General features: G+C 40.5%; 1 protein-coding gene and 1 long non-coding RNA gene across 2 annotated transcripts; both read left to right on the top strand.

Annotated features, from left to right (window-relative positions):
- The first annotated feature begins 69 nt into the window (after positions 1-69).
- On the top strand, positions 70-11,786 carry LOC145456922 (peroxisomal leader peptide-processing protease-like). The gene is made up of 7 exons (XM_080335068.1): positions 70-3,307; positions 3,364-3,509; positions 6,736-6,948; positions 7,007-7,217; positions 8,700-8,880; positions 8,937-9,129; positions 11,387-11,786. Exons 1-7 carry the CDS (start codon positions 2,838-2,840, stop codon positions 11,617-11,619), a joined length of 1,647 nt encoding a protein of 548 aa, XP_080191194.1. The 5' UTR covers positions 70-2,837; the 3' UTR covers positions 11,620-11,786.
- Positions 11,787-15,552: 3,766 nt separating this feature from the next.
- Positions 15,553-16,164, top strand: LOC145456930 (uncharacterized). Its single transcript, XR_013920740.1, has 2 exons — positions 15,553-15,718; positions 15,783-16,164. It is a non-coding gene; the product is annotated as an uncharacterized LOC145456930 (long non-coding RNA).
- Positions 16,165-16,769: the final 605 nt, after the last annotated feature.

Raw genomic sequence — 16,769 nt, 5'->3', positions numbered from 1 at the left:
GGAATTACACACTTATAAATTAGTGACAAGACATATTAATCATCTTAAGCAGCCCTGAGGGCAAGTACACTAATCCTTCATAATATGTAGGCCCTATTAGATTTTTCATGCAGATGTTAACAATCAGGTTTCATTAACGACTGGTGACAGTAATGCACCATTAATGGCATTTATCGTAGGTTATTTAGATTTGTGAGACAGGAAATGAGATAAATATTGAATGCACATCTTTCCTTGCTGATCAATTTTTAGTGCACTTGCATGGTGCCCATTTTCTTTCCAATTTTTCATTCGCTTGCATGATTCTTTGCTTTCTACTAATACTTGTGAGTTGTGAACCTTTGTATTCCTTCTAGATTTTATAATAGTGTAGGCAGATGTCTATTTTATGTTACTACTGACAGTAAAAGCATGTGTTGCATCAACCAGTCAACAGCCAATTGATGATTCATGACTCAGGGAAAGATAACTGCACAAAAAATTGAATACCTTATTCCCCACGGAATCTAAAGCTCATTAATATAACACACTCGCACCATCATCATCATCCATGTTCAACGCAACCTATAAGTGATTGTATCGAAAAGTAAGTATACTGGACTGAACATTATTTTGATGGCAATCGGACAGTCGTCAATCATAGCCACGCTCCAGTGAAAATACAAGCAGATTCTACTGAATAAATACTACTCAGCGCTCGAGATCACCAGTCCACGATCTGGTGTATCGACCTCGCCTTCCGACACATGCCACTTCATATTCATTGCTTGCCTTCTTATGCTAACTCCTGTTTCTTTTCATTCAGTGTGCATGCCTCTACATCAGTGGCGGGCAACTTCTCCAGTCGGAGTAACGTACTTCAATAGCTGTTGAAGTCAATCAGACATCTGTGGTGTATAAAAATTGTCGACAAGTTCTTTGAACTCTGACTGCATGTTGGACGTACAAACCCTTAGTAAGACTGCTGCACGTGAACATATAAGTTGTATTGGAACGCAGCTTTGCTTTATTTGTTCATGGTCAAAAACGTTTGCATGCAAATGCATTTAGACTCGGGCCGTGGGCCACATTATCATGTAAGGCTGAAAGCTGTCCGCAGGCCGCTCGAAACCCTGTCGCGGGCTGTATGTTGCCCGCACCTGCTCTACATAAATGAGTCGCAAGTGGATGTCTGATGATGACATAATGTTATTTACAATAAACAAATAGGAAGGTATCTAAACAAAAACTGCCATGGGTGTTCAACTGTTCATCATCCTCATCCACCTTACGGGCTACTTGTATATCTAGTTCTAATGCCGACAATAACAGTGACTCTTAGTTGTATTATGTTTTAAGTGTTCTTCAATTTTCTTCCTTTGGGTGCGTCTTTCATCGAGTCTTTCTGTCTAATTCTTATATAGATGCCGTAAATGACCAACAACGCAGGCAAGGAGGAACCCGCATGAACCTAGCTATCTCCACCAGGTGTTTGACCAGTTGTGCCACTCGCCTGCACAAAACGTCAGACGTGGTCTGTCAAAGTAGTCATTGGTAGAATTGCGGAAAATTAGAAGCAGGGTTGTAATGACCCGACTCGAGTCCTACTCCCATGAGCGTGCTCATCATCTTCCTCATTGTCATAAATGTTATCTATGGCGGGACAATTGTCCTCATGATCACCTCCGCGGTTATGGTGAGGGTGGCGTCATGAGATGATCCAGAACCATCATGGCTGTGCTCGGCCGTGATTGTGGCACAGCATCTTAAAGGAAGGATGATGCTCAGATTAGAGGTTGACCGATTATCGACCTATGAAGGCCGATATTTTATGTATAAACAAATTGAAAAATATTGGAAATTCAAATGCACCGTGATCTCAGTCTCAAGAAATCGAAGACGCAAATGGTGATACGTGACAGATTTGCCTTGTCCGGACGAGTTTACCTGCGTGAGCATACAGAGAAACCATACTTCCTGCATTACAATCTATCTCTACTGGACTGATCTGCAATTCTGCATCACGTTCTGCTTTTTGGGTTGTCCCAAATTTCAATGAATGTGTACAACTAAGCAATAATTATTTTTAATTTCAGTTTTCTCATATGTTGTTCAGCTTTTTGTGGCATGTACAAGTGCCATCTTGCCTAATATATATTATTTTTGGCAAAATGGCTCTCTGCTCTTTCCATATTAATATTGGCCTTGTGTGTCGATAATCGGTATCGGCCTGCAAAAATCAATATCAGCCGACCTTCAGCTCAGATATCTCATCTTACTTCTATGTGCCACAGGCGTCTTGTACAGGAATATCTCAGAATAACCTGCATGACTTGGTTTATATAGAAGTAATGTTCCTAAAGTAAGCAATTTATCGCTTAAAACGTAGAAAAACTTTGCAGCCGTGGCAAGTAAGATCTGTTATCTCTAAATTACTTATTAGTTTTCAAAATCTCAAGTGTGAAAAGCAAGCAGTTTTGCCTGCTTGAACAATTACAAGTAGAAAGGGACGTAATCTAAATACTTATCCACTCCAATAAGTAGTTCAGTTAGGCTAAAACGACTTCGATTCTATTTATTGCTAAAAATTTCATCATTTCAATGGACCACAAGACTATAAAATGAAAAATAGGAAGGTGTCGAAAAAACTTGGATTAGTCTTCAGTACTATTTGGAAAAGTAGAGATACTTTGTTGCTGACTAGCTGTGAATTTATGTTGTCGAGGTGGAGGGTATCAAAATGATATCCTCCATGGGCTGTTGTGAATAAAGGATACTTTACCAGTGTTATATTTCTGTTCTGTTTCAATAAAATCTGTGCATCCGCTCTTGATTTGACAGAACTACTGCATTGCACGATGATAGATCCAAATATTCCTGATACTATTCTTTCGCTGCCTTGCATGATAAATTCTACCGCGTGGGAAAATGATATCGAGCTTGTGGGCAGTTGGAGTGGAGTACTTCTATTCTCCGTCAAAACGAACTATCTATGTATTGTTACCATCTGCAATGACCGCAAAGTTGCAATCGCAAGTTCAACAAAAACCCATAAAGTTCAGGTATCGGTGTGCATTTCGGGCAAAATTATACAGATCTCAGCAACACAAATTTGCCGGTGGAAATCTCTCGGTATTGAATCGCAGCTGAAAGCCGTTTTCAATGCTGCACACCAATGGAAATTGTTGTATAGCGAAAAGGATCAAGAAATTCAAATTCCCATTCTATCAATGTTTTCATTATATCAGATTGATGATTTACTTGCCGGATCAAGGATTAAGAATTATCTGATGACCGACTCTCTGTCAATATCTTTCGAGAAAATCAAGTAATTTGTCATCTGTCATTGGTCGCTTCATATGCAAGCATTCTCTCTTGTTGCAGGGCTGGTGCCAAAGTGAACACAATATCTTACCCCTTTGGTCCTCGCATCACGGAAATTTTTGCAGCAACATTATCGTCGGGAATCGTCAGCAATGTCTGTGAAGTTGCCGATGGCTTGTTCATGGTGGACGCGAGATGCCTGCCTGGTACGCATCCTCTATATTTTTGCAAAGCGCTGAATAGTGGTCTGCTACTATAATATTTTCACTAGTGAGTCTGTTTCTATACTGAATCTGAATAATATAGTTTTATTTGTAATTCTAGTAAAGTTAAACATTGAGAGGTTTCGGTTTCTGTTTAATTTTGCAAACGTATTTTGCCAAGTGATCGGCAATTAACTGGAGGATTATTCCTTGATTAAGATCGTGACTAACACTTGAATGAAAAGGAATTCTTGAGGTATAATTCTAGTTTCCAAGAAAACTCTATGCCTCCGGCTCGAGTGTAGGCACTGTTATATCAATTTCGTAGTCTTTGTGAAAATACGAACTTTTGCAGACCGGTTAAGTCAGAACATGGAGACATAAAAATCTGTCTTTTTGCCCTAGAGCTTAAAACTTTTGGTTCTGGCCTCGCGTTATTAGCACTCTACAAATCCCACTTTCGCACATAATGTTCGAATTTTTACATGAAAAAACTTTATTTTAACGAAATCTGGACCTGATCTGAAGAATTCCAGCAGTTACATCACGCATTAAGGTAGAAATAATTAAAATTAGTTGTAGTTGAATAACGAAAGATACTTTCCTACATTATCTGGTAGAAAGTACCTGTGCTTACTAAGGAGCTTGCCAAAAAAAAAGTACTTTCAACAGCATTAGTTGTTGGCTGTCAACACTGAAGTTGTGCAAATGTGCAATGTGCATACAGTGCTTGTTGCCTCATTCTGACAATGTGGTCTACATCAGTGGTTCTCAACCGCCGCTCCGCGGACCGGTACCGGTCCGCGACGACATTCCCGCCGGTCCGCCAGACATACTGCAATTTTATACCTTAATTTCAAGAGGCAATGTTGAAGGCTTGTCCATTGGTAAAATAAATAAAACATCAAATTCGAAACTTATTCAGAACTTCGTGAGGTAAGATTAGGGCTAGAAACATATTCGATTTGACTTGAAGTTCACGACATGTCTTTTAACGACATTCGAGCGAAAAGTAAAAAACAGATACGAGCTGACTCATCGCTAAACAGCGCAGTTTGCGCGATCATTCGTTTTCGATTCATTGGTTTTGTGCAGGACCATCCCAAACCGCCCAATTGGAGAGGGCCGAACTTAAAAGGGGCCCTAAATTATTTTGCAAGTGAACATATATCATAGTGTATTTTTCTAAAAACTTTTTTTAACATTTTTCAATTTCTTTTCGCACTTTGCGCGATTTAGCGTCACTAAATGTCTTGCTTATTAGGTGACCTCCTCCGTGATTTATAGAAATAGGCATTTCGGAGTCGGTCATTACCGCGCCACGGCGTAATAACGCAAAATGAAGTTTTAGCTAACACGGGACTCCGAAATGTGTGCCGAAAACTCGCCAGCAAGAAAACCGATTCAGTTATGAATGAGCGAAAATTTTCGCTATTGGCGTGATTAAGCTACATAGACCAGGGGTGGCCAACCTGCTGTCGTGGACACGAAATTCAGTTAGTATGTGTTGGGGGCCATCGACATGCAATTTGAATTTACGAATTAACTCCCGGTTTCCCGAGAGATTTTAATTAATCTTGAACCGTGCGATGAAACGTGACATCATTTTCTTTCTAAATATATAGTAGCATCCTTTGCAATCAGATCCCTACAGTACAGAGGCGAACAGCAGAGGAAAACGAGGCGCCTCATATAGAAATACCCGCTCGGAATCGTGTGCTCCTCCCTATACTGACAATCCTGATGGGAGGTAAAAAATAACAGCATGTAACAAAGTGACTAATAACAATTGGCCCAGCCGAAGATGCATCATCATTTATAACTTGCCCTAAATTTTCGAAAACACCCCCTCCATCAACTCTACCGGTGAATCATATCACATGTGTTGAGAAAGGATAAATGTTTGATCAGTAATATGTAAAACTACTAATATTATTGACGAAATTCGTTTGCGAATCTGAAAAATTTTTCACGCTTCACGCTTCGCGCGACTGTCGACAATCCCATGGCTTGACCACTGACCACTCGGCATTTCGGTGTGTAGAGTAAGCCTATGTCATTAAAGAGATTAGTACTGAGTGTAGGCTACCGGAAATACACATAGATAGTTTAACATAGGTATATATGGCGTCCAGCTAGTTTATTATGACTACGCCCTGGAATGAGGCCGTAGGCTACATGGGCACTTGAGCAGAGCAGTCGCAATGCGGCCGTGAATGGCAATACGGTTGGCCACCCCTAACATAGACTGTCTGCTTACGAGTAGAAGGAATGTGCTCACAAGTACAGGTAAAAACAGCCACCCAACTGTGGGGTCTGGGGGCGAAGCCTCCGGAAGTTTGACTCATCGCCCTGTGGCGGCCCAAGACCAACGTTTTTTGGCGTGGGCGCACGAAGTGCTTTTTACGCCCGGATTTGCGGATGGCCAATATAGCTGCTGTAAGGTGTCTTAGTGCAGCGCATTTTATTCGTAGTTGCCAGAGTAGCCTGCGTCTCGTGATAGTGAGCAATGAGCAAGGTAGCTCGACAAGGTGCTTGGTTCGACTCCGAAACGCGTCTTCTCTCGATATTGTCAAAGAGAAGAATATTATTCGAGTTGGCGTGGTCGGTTAAACCAACGACCTTCGCCGCGAAAGACTGCAAACAACTGTCGGCGGTAGCACGTTTATCTGGACAAGGCAATTATACCTCGACTTAACAGACTCATGAATTTATTACGATCAAAACCTTCTAAAAGTCACTCTCTAGCACCATATAATTGCAAAAAACGGTTGCATATTTACATTTTCCCTTCATTTCAATATTCGAAAGTTCACCGGTCTGCAAGACATTTTTTGAAATTTTTCCGGTCCGCGAGGTGAAAAAGGTTGAGAACCACTGGTCTACATCACAATGTCTCATCATGCGCTTCTTGATATAAGAACCAATGCCCTCCCCACGCAGTCTTGCTTCAGTTAAGATATTGCGGTACGTTGTGCATAGCACCATGTCAACCTATTTGTTTCATTTGGCCGTCAAACGTAGACCTTTTAAGCAGGCTACAACATGTAAAATGACAAACGAAATGCAGGTTGCAGAAAAATTTTGACTTTGTAAACAATTTCGACAATTTTTTGACGTTTTTTTTTCAATGTCAAAATAAAATCAGTTTAGTCATCGAGTTATTAGATTGTTTTTGTCAGTAACCATTTCAACAGATCATAGTCTCATGCCATGAAAATTGTTCAAGGTTCCGAAGGCGGGGCTGTGTGCTCTACTGATGGCTTGAACACGTCAAAGAACTTGATCGGGATGATAGCGACATCACTGTTCTGGAAAAATGAAGAATTAGTCGGCTTTGCTATTTGCTGTTCCATACGGCATATCATATCTTCTCTTGTGCTGACTTATCCAAAATCGACCTTCAGCAGAAACTTTGGTATCTTACATGCTTCGATACCCGGTAGGCATCCTGGTAACGGTCATAGTCCACCTCATGCGTAGTAATTTTTCTTTCAAAGAAACCGACTTCATAAGTTCGGAAACGGGTCCAGCTCTCCTTACTGCTCGGATTGAAATCAGTGGGGGTTGGGGAACCGGAGTTGTCTGCGGTGCAAGAGCAAACGCAAGCGAATGCCACCTAATAATATGCACCTGTAAACATGTTATCGAAGGGACTTTTTCTTCTTCCGGTCAGAAGATTTACGTCACCGTTGAAGGGATACGTGAAAGGTGACTCATTACTAGCACCGTTTATGTAAATTAGCGCTCTTCAACCTTTTCTTGCGTAGTGCACACTTAAACCTGTCGTGAAGCAGACGCACCATTTTCAGCATAGTCCTACTAAAGGTTAACATTGACGTGAGTTAATGACTAAAAGGTCATCACTTTCACCTAGCTGTCATTGAGCTTAAGTCATCAGTTCGCCTCGACAAAATGACTCGACTAGAGTCACGATTTTCTGATGACTCGAGTCATTTTCTCGAAATACGGAAATGACTCGACTCGAGTCAGTCTGAGTATTGTCACGACTTGAACTCAAGTCATTGCGCATGACTTGAACCAAGTCCTATGACTTGAGACTCAGACGGCCAAGACCGACGTTTCATTGTAATTTCGAAGAGTAGTTAAGTAACCACAGTATTGGGATTTCGTATATTGGTATTGGTACTTGAAAATGCGACCAGAAACTGCTAAAAGTGAGGAAATTAGTATATTTTAAATGCGAATCATTCGATATCACCAAACAGTCATAAAACGTGGGTTTAACAAGACTTCAACTGGGAACTGAGCAGTCAACACAATGACTTAGACTCGGACTTGAGTCATAATACCATGACTCGGACTCGACCCTCTGCTCGCTGACTCGGACTTGGACTTGGACTTGACTCGGTGATGAATTGAGAATGAGTCGACTTGACTCGCGTCAAAACTACAAAAGTGAGATTGACTTATTACTCGGAACCTTGTCTTTGAGTGACATCATTATATCACGATTTTTGATCTTCAATGTTCCTTTCAATTCTCTACTAGCTGCTGACGATTACTCCTGGCGAGTGTCAGCCGAAAATATTCGGGTATATTTCAATATGAGTATACTACTCTGTTGTATACCGAAGTTCTGTACCTTCAAAGAGTCTCTTCTAATATGTTGCTGTTGAATACTTGTGCACAAAATGAACTGTTATATGATTGTTGGTATGCAATGTTCATAAGGAGAATACACTATTCAATTGTAAAATAAACTGTACATCAGAAACAGTATTATAAGGAAAAAAAACATTAAAACATGATTTTCAAACACAACAAAAACGCTATGATGTATTGTATATTCATGGCAAAACAGTGCAACACCTGCTGTATGAGTCGGTGTGTATCTTAACTTCTGGCGAACCCGTGGGACTGGCTCAGCAAACCCCTGGATTCGCTTGCACTTCAGTTAAGAACCCCTGATCCTTGATCTTTGTTGCTTCTTGTATGAGTTTTCAAAAGGTTTTGTGCGTACACTGCTACTTGGCTATTATTTTGTTGTAAGTGCTAGGTCTTGCTGTTTCGTTATATATTTTGAGAAAAATTCTATTTTCGAGTACGGTTAGCATTTTTGTTTCTTACTGCTTTATGTGATTATTAATATACCTCTCACTTCTCACAAGTACTATTTCTCTGTTTGGGAATCTCATTGTCTAATTTGTCTAACTCTGCTGTTATGTCCAGGTGGATGGGACACGTTATATTTGCCACAAAAAAGTGCTCTGCATTCGATTTCGCCGTTTTAAATGTGCCCGTTCCGTCATATCACACCAAAAAGGTTCTGAACCACTTGGTATACCACTCGACACATCAAAACAATCAAATATTTCAGGTTGCTACCTGTGTTCCATCAAAACTTCAAAAGGTAACTTATAGCCTCAACCATATATCTTTGGTACTTGGTGAATGTATTTTTTCCAGGGTGTGCCTGTTAATGCCAAAGGATATGGGCTGTTTGATTATGATTGTCAAGTGGGACCGACTATGACCCAAGGTACAATTTCAAATATAGTCAACCACGCCGGAAAAGCTGTCCTGATACATTCCGATTGTCTGCTTCACAAGGGTAACAGTGGAGGAGCTCTAATTTGTCAAGAGACCGGGAACTTGATTGGTGAGCTCGACTGGCTACAGCGGCAACACTAAATTGACAAGGGTACTCGCGTCGACACTCTGGTTACGGCACAAGAGTGTGATACTGTAGTAGATTTGGTCAGGGGATTAAGTTCTTCTAGCACAGTGGTTCTCAAACTGGGGGGGGGTGCGCCACTTTGGGGGGCGTGAAAGCACCTGAAGGGGGTGCAAAGCTGCATTCAACTGAATTTTCCACTATCAGAAAGGGGGGCGTGTCTACAGTTTGAGAACCACTGCTCTAGCAGTTTATTAGAAGCGGCTACTTTCGTAATTGCTGGTTACATGGTCGCAACGAATGCAAAGTGACTAATTACACTTCAAATAGGCACAATTTTCGAAAATATATCAGTTTATCGTGATAAAGCGGCTCTGTTGCTTGATTATCATGAGAATTTCATTCATAAAAGGATGCAAGTATATCCTAAAACTGCACTCTACATAACAAATTCCAAAAGTCTGACATGTAAAAAGTATAAATTGCATATGATTGAGTAATGATGTGTTTAATAATACAGGCTGTCCCTATTTATGTGTATACGTATAGGCTGCTTGCTATACGTCTTGCTTGCTGGAATTGTATGGTATGATCCTTCTGCCCAGTAATTATTATTGATAAGTTGTCGCATTGCCTAATGTTTGATGTAGGATTTTTAAAAGAAGTTACAAAGCTGGTCCTAAAAGATTGTATTTATCATTCCTTATTTTTTATACTAGGGGTCTCAAACCGCAGATGACCTACGAGAATCTTTTGCACGGCCAGCGTTGAAATATTGAATTTTCAAGTATTTGACAATATTTAAGTGCCACATGAGAGAGAGACATTCTTTATTCGTCCACGGTACAAATCAACATCGCACCAGTGTTGTCACCAAGTCACAAGATTCCGAGTCTCAAGTCAATCTCACATTTACAGTTTTGACTCGAGTGAAGTTGAGTCATTTTCAGTTCACCACCGAGTCAAGTCCAGTTGAGGGTCGAGTCCGAGTCATTGTGTTTTGACTCGAGTCGGAGTCGAAGTCATTTTGTTCACTGTTCAGTTTTCAATTCAATCCGGTTCAACCCACTTTTTTCTGCTCTGCTCGAGTGATAGACAATGGCTCGCATTCATAACACAGTAATATTCCTCAGTCATAACAGTTTCTGGCCCTATTTTCCAAGTATCAGGACTGATAGACGAAATACCAATAATGTGATAACTCTACTATTCTTTGAAGTTACAATGAAATGTCTGTCTTGTCCGTCCTAGTCTCGAGTCAATACAAAATTGACTCAAGTCAAGTCATTTTACGTATTTGAAAAAAATGACTCGAGTCAAGTCGAGTCACCAAAAAAACGCAACGCGAGACTTGATATGACAAAGTCTTCAGAGCCGAGCCACCCAAGACAGGAGCAATTATCACAGTTGTGACATGTCTTTATTAGATTTGAAAACTTGAAAATTCACTCTAAAATTGCTCCAAAAACCCGAAACTACTCATCGACTTCAGTATTCCGTCACTTTCAAACGCTACGACGTGGAACATCTGCCGTTGCGTCACTAGGAATTTAGTTTGAGACCCTTGGTTTTCCGTGAACTTGTCCATTATATAATATGTATATTCTTGTTGGATTGAATATTGGAAATGAAATCCCTGTCACTCGCTGTGCTTTATTATTTCATCTATTCTCAAAGTTACAATGACTCGAGTCGCGATTTTTTGGTGACTTGTACTCGAGTCATTGTACATGTCATAGTACACTACTAGTCATACAACTGTAGACTAGGTCGGCCAAGACAGCCATTTCATTGTAACATCGAAGAATAGTGAAGTACCACATTATCATTGGTATTTCATCTATCAGTCCTGATACTTGAAAATAAAGACCAGAAACTGTTGAAACTGAGGAAATTACTATATTGGGAATGCGAGCCATTCTATATCACTCGAGCGGAGTTGGGAAAAGTGGGTTAAACCCGATCCAACTGAAAACGGAATAGTGATCATAACGACTTGGACTCGACCCTCTATTCACTGAATTGAACTCGGACTTGACTCGGTGGTGAATTGAAAATGACTCGAATTGAGGCGAGTCAAAACTATAAAAGTGAGATTGACTTGTGACTTGGTTACAACCCTGTCTATTCTCGCTGTCGACCCTGTAAGGTTTAATTATAATCTGACCTATTAAGTCTTTTCTGCTTTTTTGGGATCCTGTTCGGCAGACTTTCTAATGTCTGTTTCGTGTGCACTGCGCAGGAATCACTGTGAACCATGTTAAAGATCAGCAGACAGGCGTTGTGCATCCGGATGTCAGTTTCAGTATACCGTGCGGGATATTTATGCCTGCTCTTCGGGATTACATGATGACTGGCGACTCGAAAGTCTTCGAGCAGCTCAACTCCCACCATGGAGACACTCTCAGAATATGGAAGTTGGAACCGAGCTCCGAAAAAGTTATGACGCTTCGGAAGTTGCTTTGCAAATTATGACGCCAATGCTATTTTTTTATGATCTTGATGTGCAATAACGGTAATTCATAATAATATTCTCTTTTATGTGTCTTCAATTTTTTAATTGTTTTATAAGCAAGTCGACATTTGTCTTATCGTTTTAATAATAATTGAGAAATAAACGCCGCTGATTTTGCAACTCCATATTCGCCAGGACATTCTGATTTTCTCAGTGCTTTAGACGCACTGACGGGTAGGCTCGCGAACGCCGTTCATGAAAGTATTGTACATAAGTTATGGACCGGAAACGAGTGAGTAATTCGTTACGCATCCTTATGCGAAGCGGATTCGGCTGTACTCAGGTAAATTCATATCAGGAATCCGAATTTATTAAGTCCAGGCTTATATTTACACCTAGCTTTCAAATAAGATCAACTTCATTAAAATTGAGTTAGTCAAGAAAATGACTTGACTTGGCATCTCAAAAATGTGGATTTAATCGTGACTGGAAGCAAAAGTTTTGGTCGATTTCAAGTCATCATATAATCGGTGTCGACTAACTTGCTGTTACTGTGCGACGTGCGTACATCATCACGACACGCTGATCTGATATGTAAGCAAACAGTTGTTAAACGATTGCGCAACCTGGTTTTATTCAGCCTCCGGCGACAAGTCACAAATAAATTGACCATAAACGTAGTGATTAGAGCTTACGTTGTCGTAGACTAGAATTCTATCTGCAGCAGTGTCTTTCTGCCCACTACTAATCTTAACGAACCTCTTGCATAATTTAATCGGACTTAGGCTATATATCAATTTAAACATTTATATTACTCGTCAACAATTGGTACAGGCTTCAATTGTAACGTACGGATGTATAGGTGGATTGTGTATTGGATCATATCAATTTCTGAGATTTCATATTCTGTCATATATTTGGTGGCCAGTTACCGACGTGGCCTAGTAGTTCTACGAATATGTGAGCCATACAAATCCCCGTTGAATGTATAATAACCTCGATATTTGTTACTCGATTCTAAATTCATGGTAAATTAATCTGTAGCCTAGTTCAATCGTATCGCATAATGAATTAGCTTGAATCATGTCTCGAACTTCGAAAATTTGACATGACTTGACTCGAGTCACCTCCAAAAATCGAGTGACTTATTGACTTGACTTGAGTCAGAATGTGCAATGACTGGAAGGTTGTGACTTGATCCCAACACTGGACCAAGCACCTTGTCGTGCTACCTGGCTTAATCCCACTACCACCAGACGTACTGTGAATGCAATGCAATACGCCGCACGAAAACACATGACAACAGCGATGCAGAGTTGTCCACAAAATGAATGAATAGAAAACGAAAGATCGTGCAAACTGCGTGGTTTAGCGATTCGGCTCGTACTTGTCGCTCGCATGTCGCGAAAGGAGACGGCTTGAAATACCAGGAAAATCAATCATGTTTTCCAGGCCTAATGTTCTGAATATGCTGTTGATGTTGATGTCTTATTTATTTCATCAATTGACAAGCCTTCAACATTTTGCATCTTAAAATTCAAGTACAAACTTTTGAAATACCTGGCGGACTGGCAGAAAAATCGCGGACCGGCGGCTGAGAACCACTGCTATAGAATATGCATCGCCGCTTCTTAAAATTTGTGAATGAGTTATTGTCAACAATATTGGTTCGTCCATATTGCTATAAAATACACCAGTAGGTTGCACATTCGGTGGTTTTCAACATCTTATGGCCGCGAGCTCATTTCTAATCTGAAAATGTTCCGTGGTCCAGGTCAAAAAATGATGGGATGATTAATAACGTCAGCTTGGCCAGACTCACGGCCTATTTTGGAAGCTGATGACGCCCAATATCTTCGCGATCCCCAGAATAAATAAGGCAAATGACCCCCGGGTTCAGAACAACTGTCTTTAACTGAACTAAAGCATCCAAACGGCGTTAAACAACTCTAGGAATATACCGTTATCTTATAATTGCGATTACAACAAAACTTACTTCAGTAAATGATGGTTATTTTTATTTATTTTTGATTGCATGTTTTGCGAGGGCGATGCGTGATCCCATATTAATATGAAAATACGCGGCAATAAACCGGGTGCAGCGCGAAGAAAAATTTCAAATAGCATAAATCTGTTAAAAAGTAATATTCTTTATGTTGATATACCAACAATTTTTTAGCCTACTTCAAGCCTCCAAAATTCCGGACATTTATAGGCGTATTTAAGAAAGCTAGAAACTATAGATTTAGATTTTAGGAAGCTAGAAATTGTCAAGTTTATGTATCAGTTCCATTGCTGGCAATGTCCCTCAAATTTCAACGACTCACTTCACCTCGGAGTCAAAAGCACACAAGTACAATACACACGCGCGTCTATGAAGAACAACTATACCACATGATTAGGACGGAATACAAGAAAACGCATTGTTCTATCAAGTATGCCGGTCCCCCAATTGTGGAACAGCATCTCACCGGCTATCCGACAGTCATCGAGCATGTCCGGCGTCCGCATTTAAGTCGAATTACAAGCTTCTAAATGAATACTAGTCAGAATACTAGTCAGTGTTGCCAATTTAGCGATTTTCGCGCTAGATCTAGCGATTTTTCATACGGTTTAGCGCCAAAAAATTTGGATCTAGCGCCTAGCGATAAATCTAGCGATTTTTGAAAAGGTATTTAGCGATTATTTAGCGCTTTTTTACCGAAAATAACTAATAAAGATCGGTTCTGGCCGACGACTGGCGACTCATCTGCCACCAGAGTGCGGACTCCGATGGTATATAATGAAATTTATGATAGATTACTAACCTACAGTGATCTCGAAGACACAAAACAAAATCTCGCCAGGACAACGGAACCATACACCCCGAAACAGCCCCCGAAGTCCGAAAACCAGCATTGCTCCAACAATGTCACCGCCGCAACACAAAGAACATAACAATGAACAATTTCGTCCAGCGATTGGTCTGATCAATGCCGACCTCCAGACTCCTGGGGCCGCCCTGAGGTCGTTCCATTGTCTTTACAAGAATCCAATTCGCACTGTCGGAATCAGTGCGACACCAGCTCTCGTCCAAGACCAGATTCATTAAATTTCATACTCCGGGATGGCCCTCTACTTTTAGTGGCTGGCAAACCCGGTTCAAGTCGTGTTGTGTCGGGTCAAGTCGCATGTCGCGTACAAGTGTGTCAAGTCGCATGTCGTGTTCAAGTACTCCTACTCAGTTTAGAGAAGTTAAGCGCATTTCCACGATACATCGCATCACGTATTTACGGTTGCACGGAGCAAGGCACGCTTATACAGTGAGCGGTTATGCCTGCAAACCTGGTCAGTGGTCACGTAAAGCGATCATTGCGCAAAGCGATCCGCTCTACCGAAATGCACTGCACGTTTTGTTCCGCTTAGAGAATACTATTACGTATTATGAACTAGAAATATGACAAGTGACTTTGGGCCCAGACGAGTAAAATACAGCTGAGAAGAGTGTATTGATATTGGTTCAATTTAACACCTTTAGCAAGTAATGCAGATTTAGCGCTATTTTTTAGCGCTTTTTTTCTCAATATTTAGCGACATCTAGCGATTTTTGACACCAGTTTTAGCGATTTTCTTCCATCCGGAGTTGGCAACGCTGTAGTCAGCCTTCAGGATTACCAGGTCACGACCTCACATCGACTTCGCCTTCCGCCCAATGATATATATCATTGCTTCTGACACATGTCACCTCATTTTGTCGCATAACTTTTCATTCAGTGTGCGTCTCTTCTTTACTTCGCCTAGGCCAAGGTGGGTGTCTGATCTACCCCAAGTTGTTTCGATACCTTCCTATCTTTTCATTGTATCGCAGTTTTGTGGTGTCTTGAAACGATGAAAATATTATTAAAACTGATTGATTGATTCCTCCCGGACGCAGTTTTTACTGTTTACTCTTTATTGTTTACTGTTTACTCAGTGAGTTTTTACCACTGAGCTATATAAACACTGGAGTGCGCAACTTACCGTGACGGCGGAGAAAATTGAAAAACAGCTCTGGCTACCTACTTGCGCACTGGTGCTTATGGTGAACTACTGGGATTTTCCGTGTTTTTACGCTTTTCGAGGGGTTTTCGTCTGGAATAAGTATGTTTTATCACAAAACTAACACAGACCATATTAATGAACTATAGTTTACCCTTTCTAATAGGTATGTCAGCCTGGAATGACGCCATGGATTGCATTTGCGACTTCTGTATCCATAGGTGGATCTAAATCGACGAAGACTCGTGTGTAACTTCAAGGGATACTGCATTGCGACGACATTCCGACGTGAATATTTCAACGATTAGCTTCTGACTACATCAAACTCAACGTGAAGCAGTCTTGAGTAGCAGTGATGTTAATCGACTTCGGTGATGTTTGCTTGCGAGTGCAGGAACACATCAAGTTTGCTCTCGATGTCTCAAAGAAGTTATCGAAACCTAAACTGCTTCTGCCCTGTCCATGATTTTGCCATGGTTATTAAACTGTAATTGCACTATGACTATACGGTTCTATGCACCAGAAATATATCAACGAGATCATTGTGATGTACGGTATTTTTATTTTAGCGATCCACATAGTATAGAAAGAGTATGGTTCAACTGGGCAATTCATAAATAGTTTTCAACGTTGCCGGAAATATGCCAGTCTTTTGTGACACCGAAATAAAGAAGGATAATTAGTTTCTTGCCGATTGAGATGACCAAATAGGCTTGTCATTGAATACGGTACACTGTAAAACCAAAATATCAGAAACAGAACAACAAAACTAATTCATGTAATTGCTTGAGTGTCAGGAATGCTGAACACTTGCATGTAAAACAGAACTAGCCAAGAAAGAAACATGTTGACATTGATGCTACTGAAATAATTCCTGGTGGAGTTGATACAGTTGCCGATTGTCAACATTGAAATCTTTTGGGTGAAATCTGGCTTTAGGGTTGTATCGGAAGACACACTGGGTATACGAGGTTTTAAGATTTTTATGGTAGAACTGTTAAAATATATGGAACTAGTTCTGTACAATAGTATTTTCTTTTGGCGATTTTTGGCTAGATGTATGTATGTATAATTAATAGGGCTGACCAAATTGAAACTTGACCAAATTTTGACCTAACGTATGCAAATTAGGTGTTTTCCCACATAATGTTAA

This window comes from Botryllus schlosseri, chromosome 15, assembly GCF_051294905.1.
Source record: "Botryllus schlosseri isolate E-star chromosome 15, Bs_hap1, whole genome shotgun sequence".
NCBI lineage: Eukaryota > Metazoa > Chordata > Ascidiacea > Stolidobranchia > Styelidae > Botryllus > Botryllus schlosseri.
The sequence above is the reverse complement of the archived record's forward strand: the minus strand, read 5'-3'. Positions and strand labels throughout refer to the sequence as shown.

Excerpts from the sequence above, each read along its gene's own strand:
- LOC145456922 (XM_080335068.1), top strand. The coding sequence starts at position 2,838 with ATGATAGATCCAAATATTCCTGATACTATTCTTTCGCTGCCTTGCATG. Across the intron at positions 3,510-6,735 it reads GGACGCGAGATGCCTGCCTG|GTTCCGAAGGCGGGGCTGTG; the intron begins GTACGCATCCTC and ends AAATTGTTCAAG. Across the intron at positions 7,218-8,699 it reads GTTGAAGGGATACGTGAAAG|GTGGATGGGACACGTTATAT; the intron begins GTGACTCATTAC and ends TGTTATGTCCAG.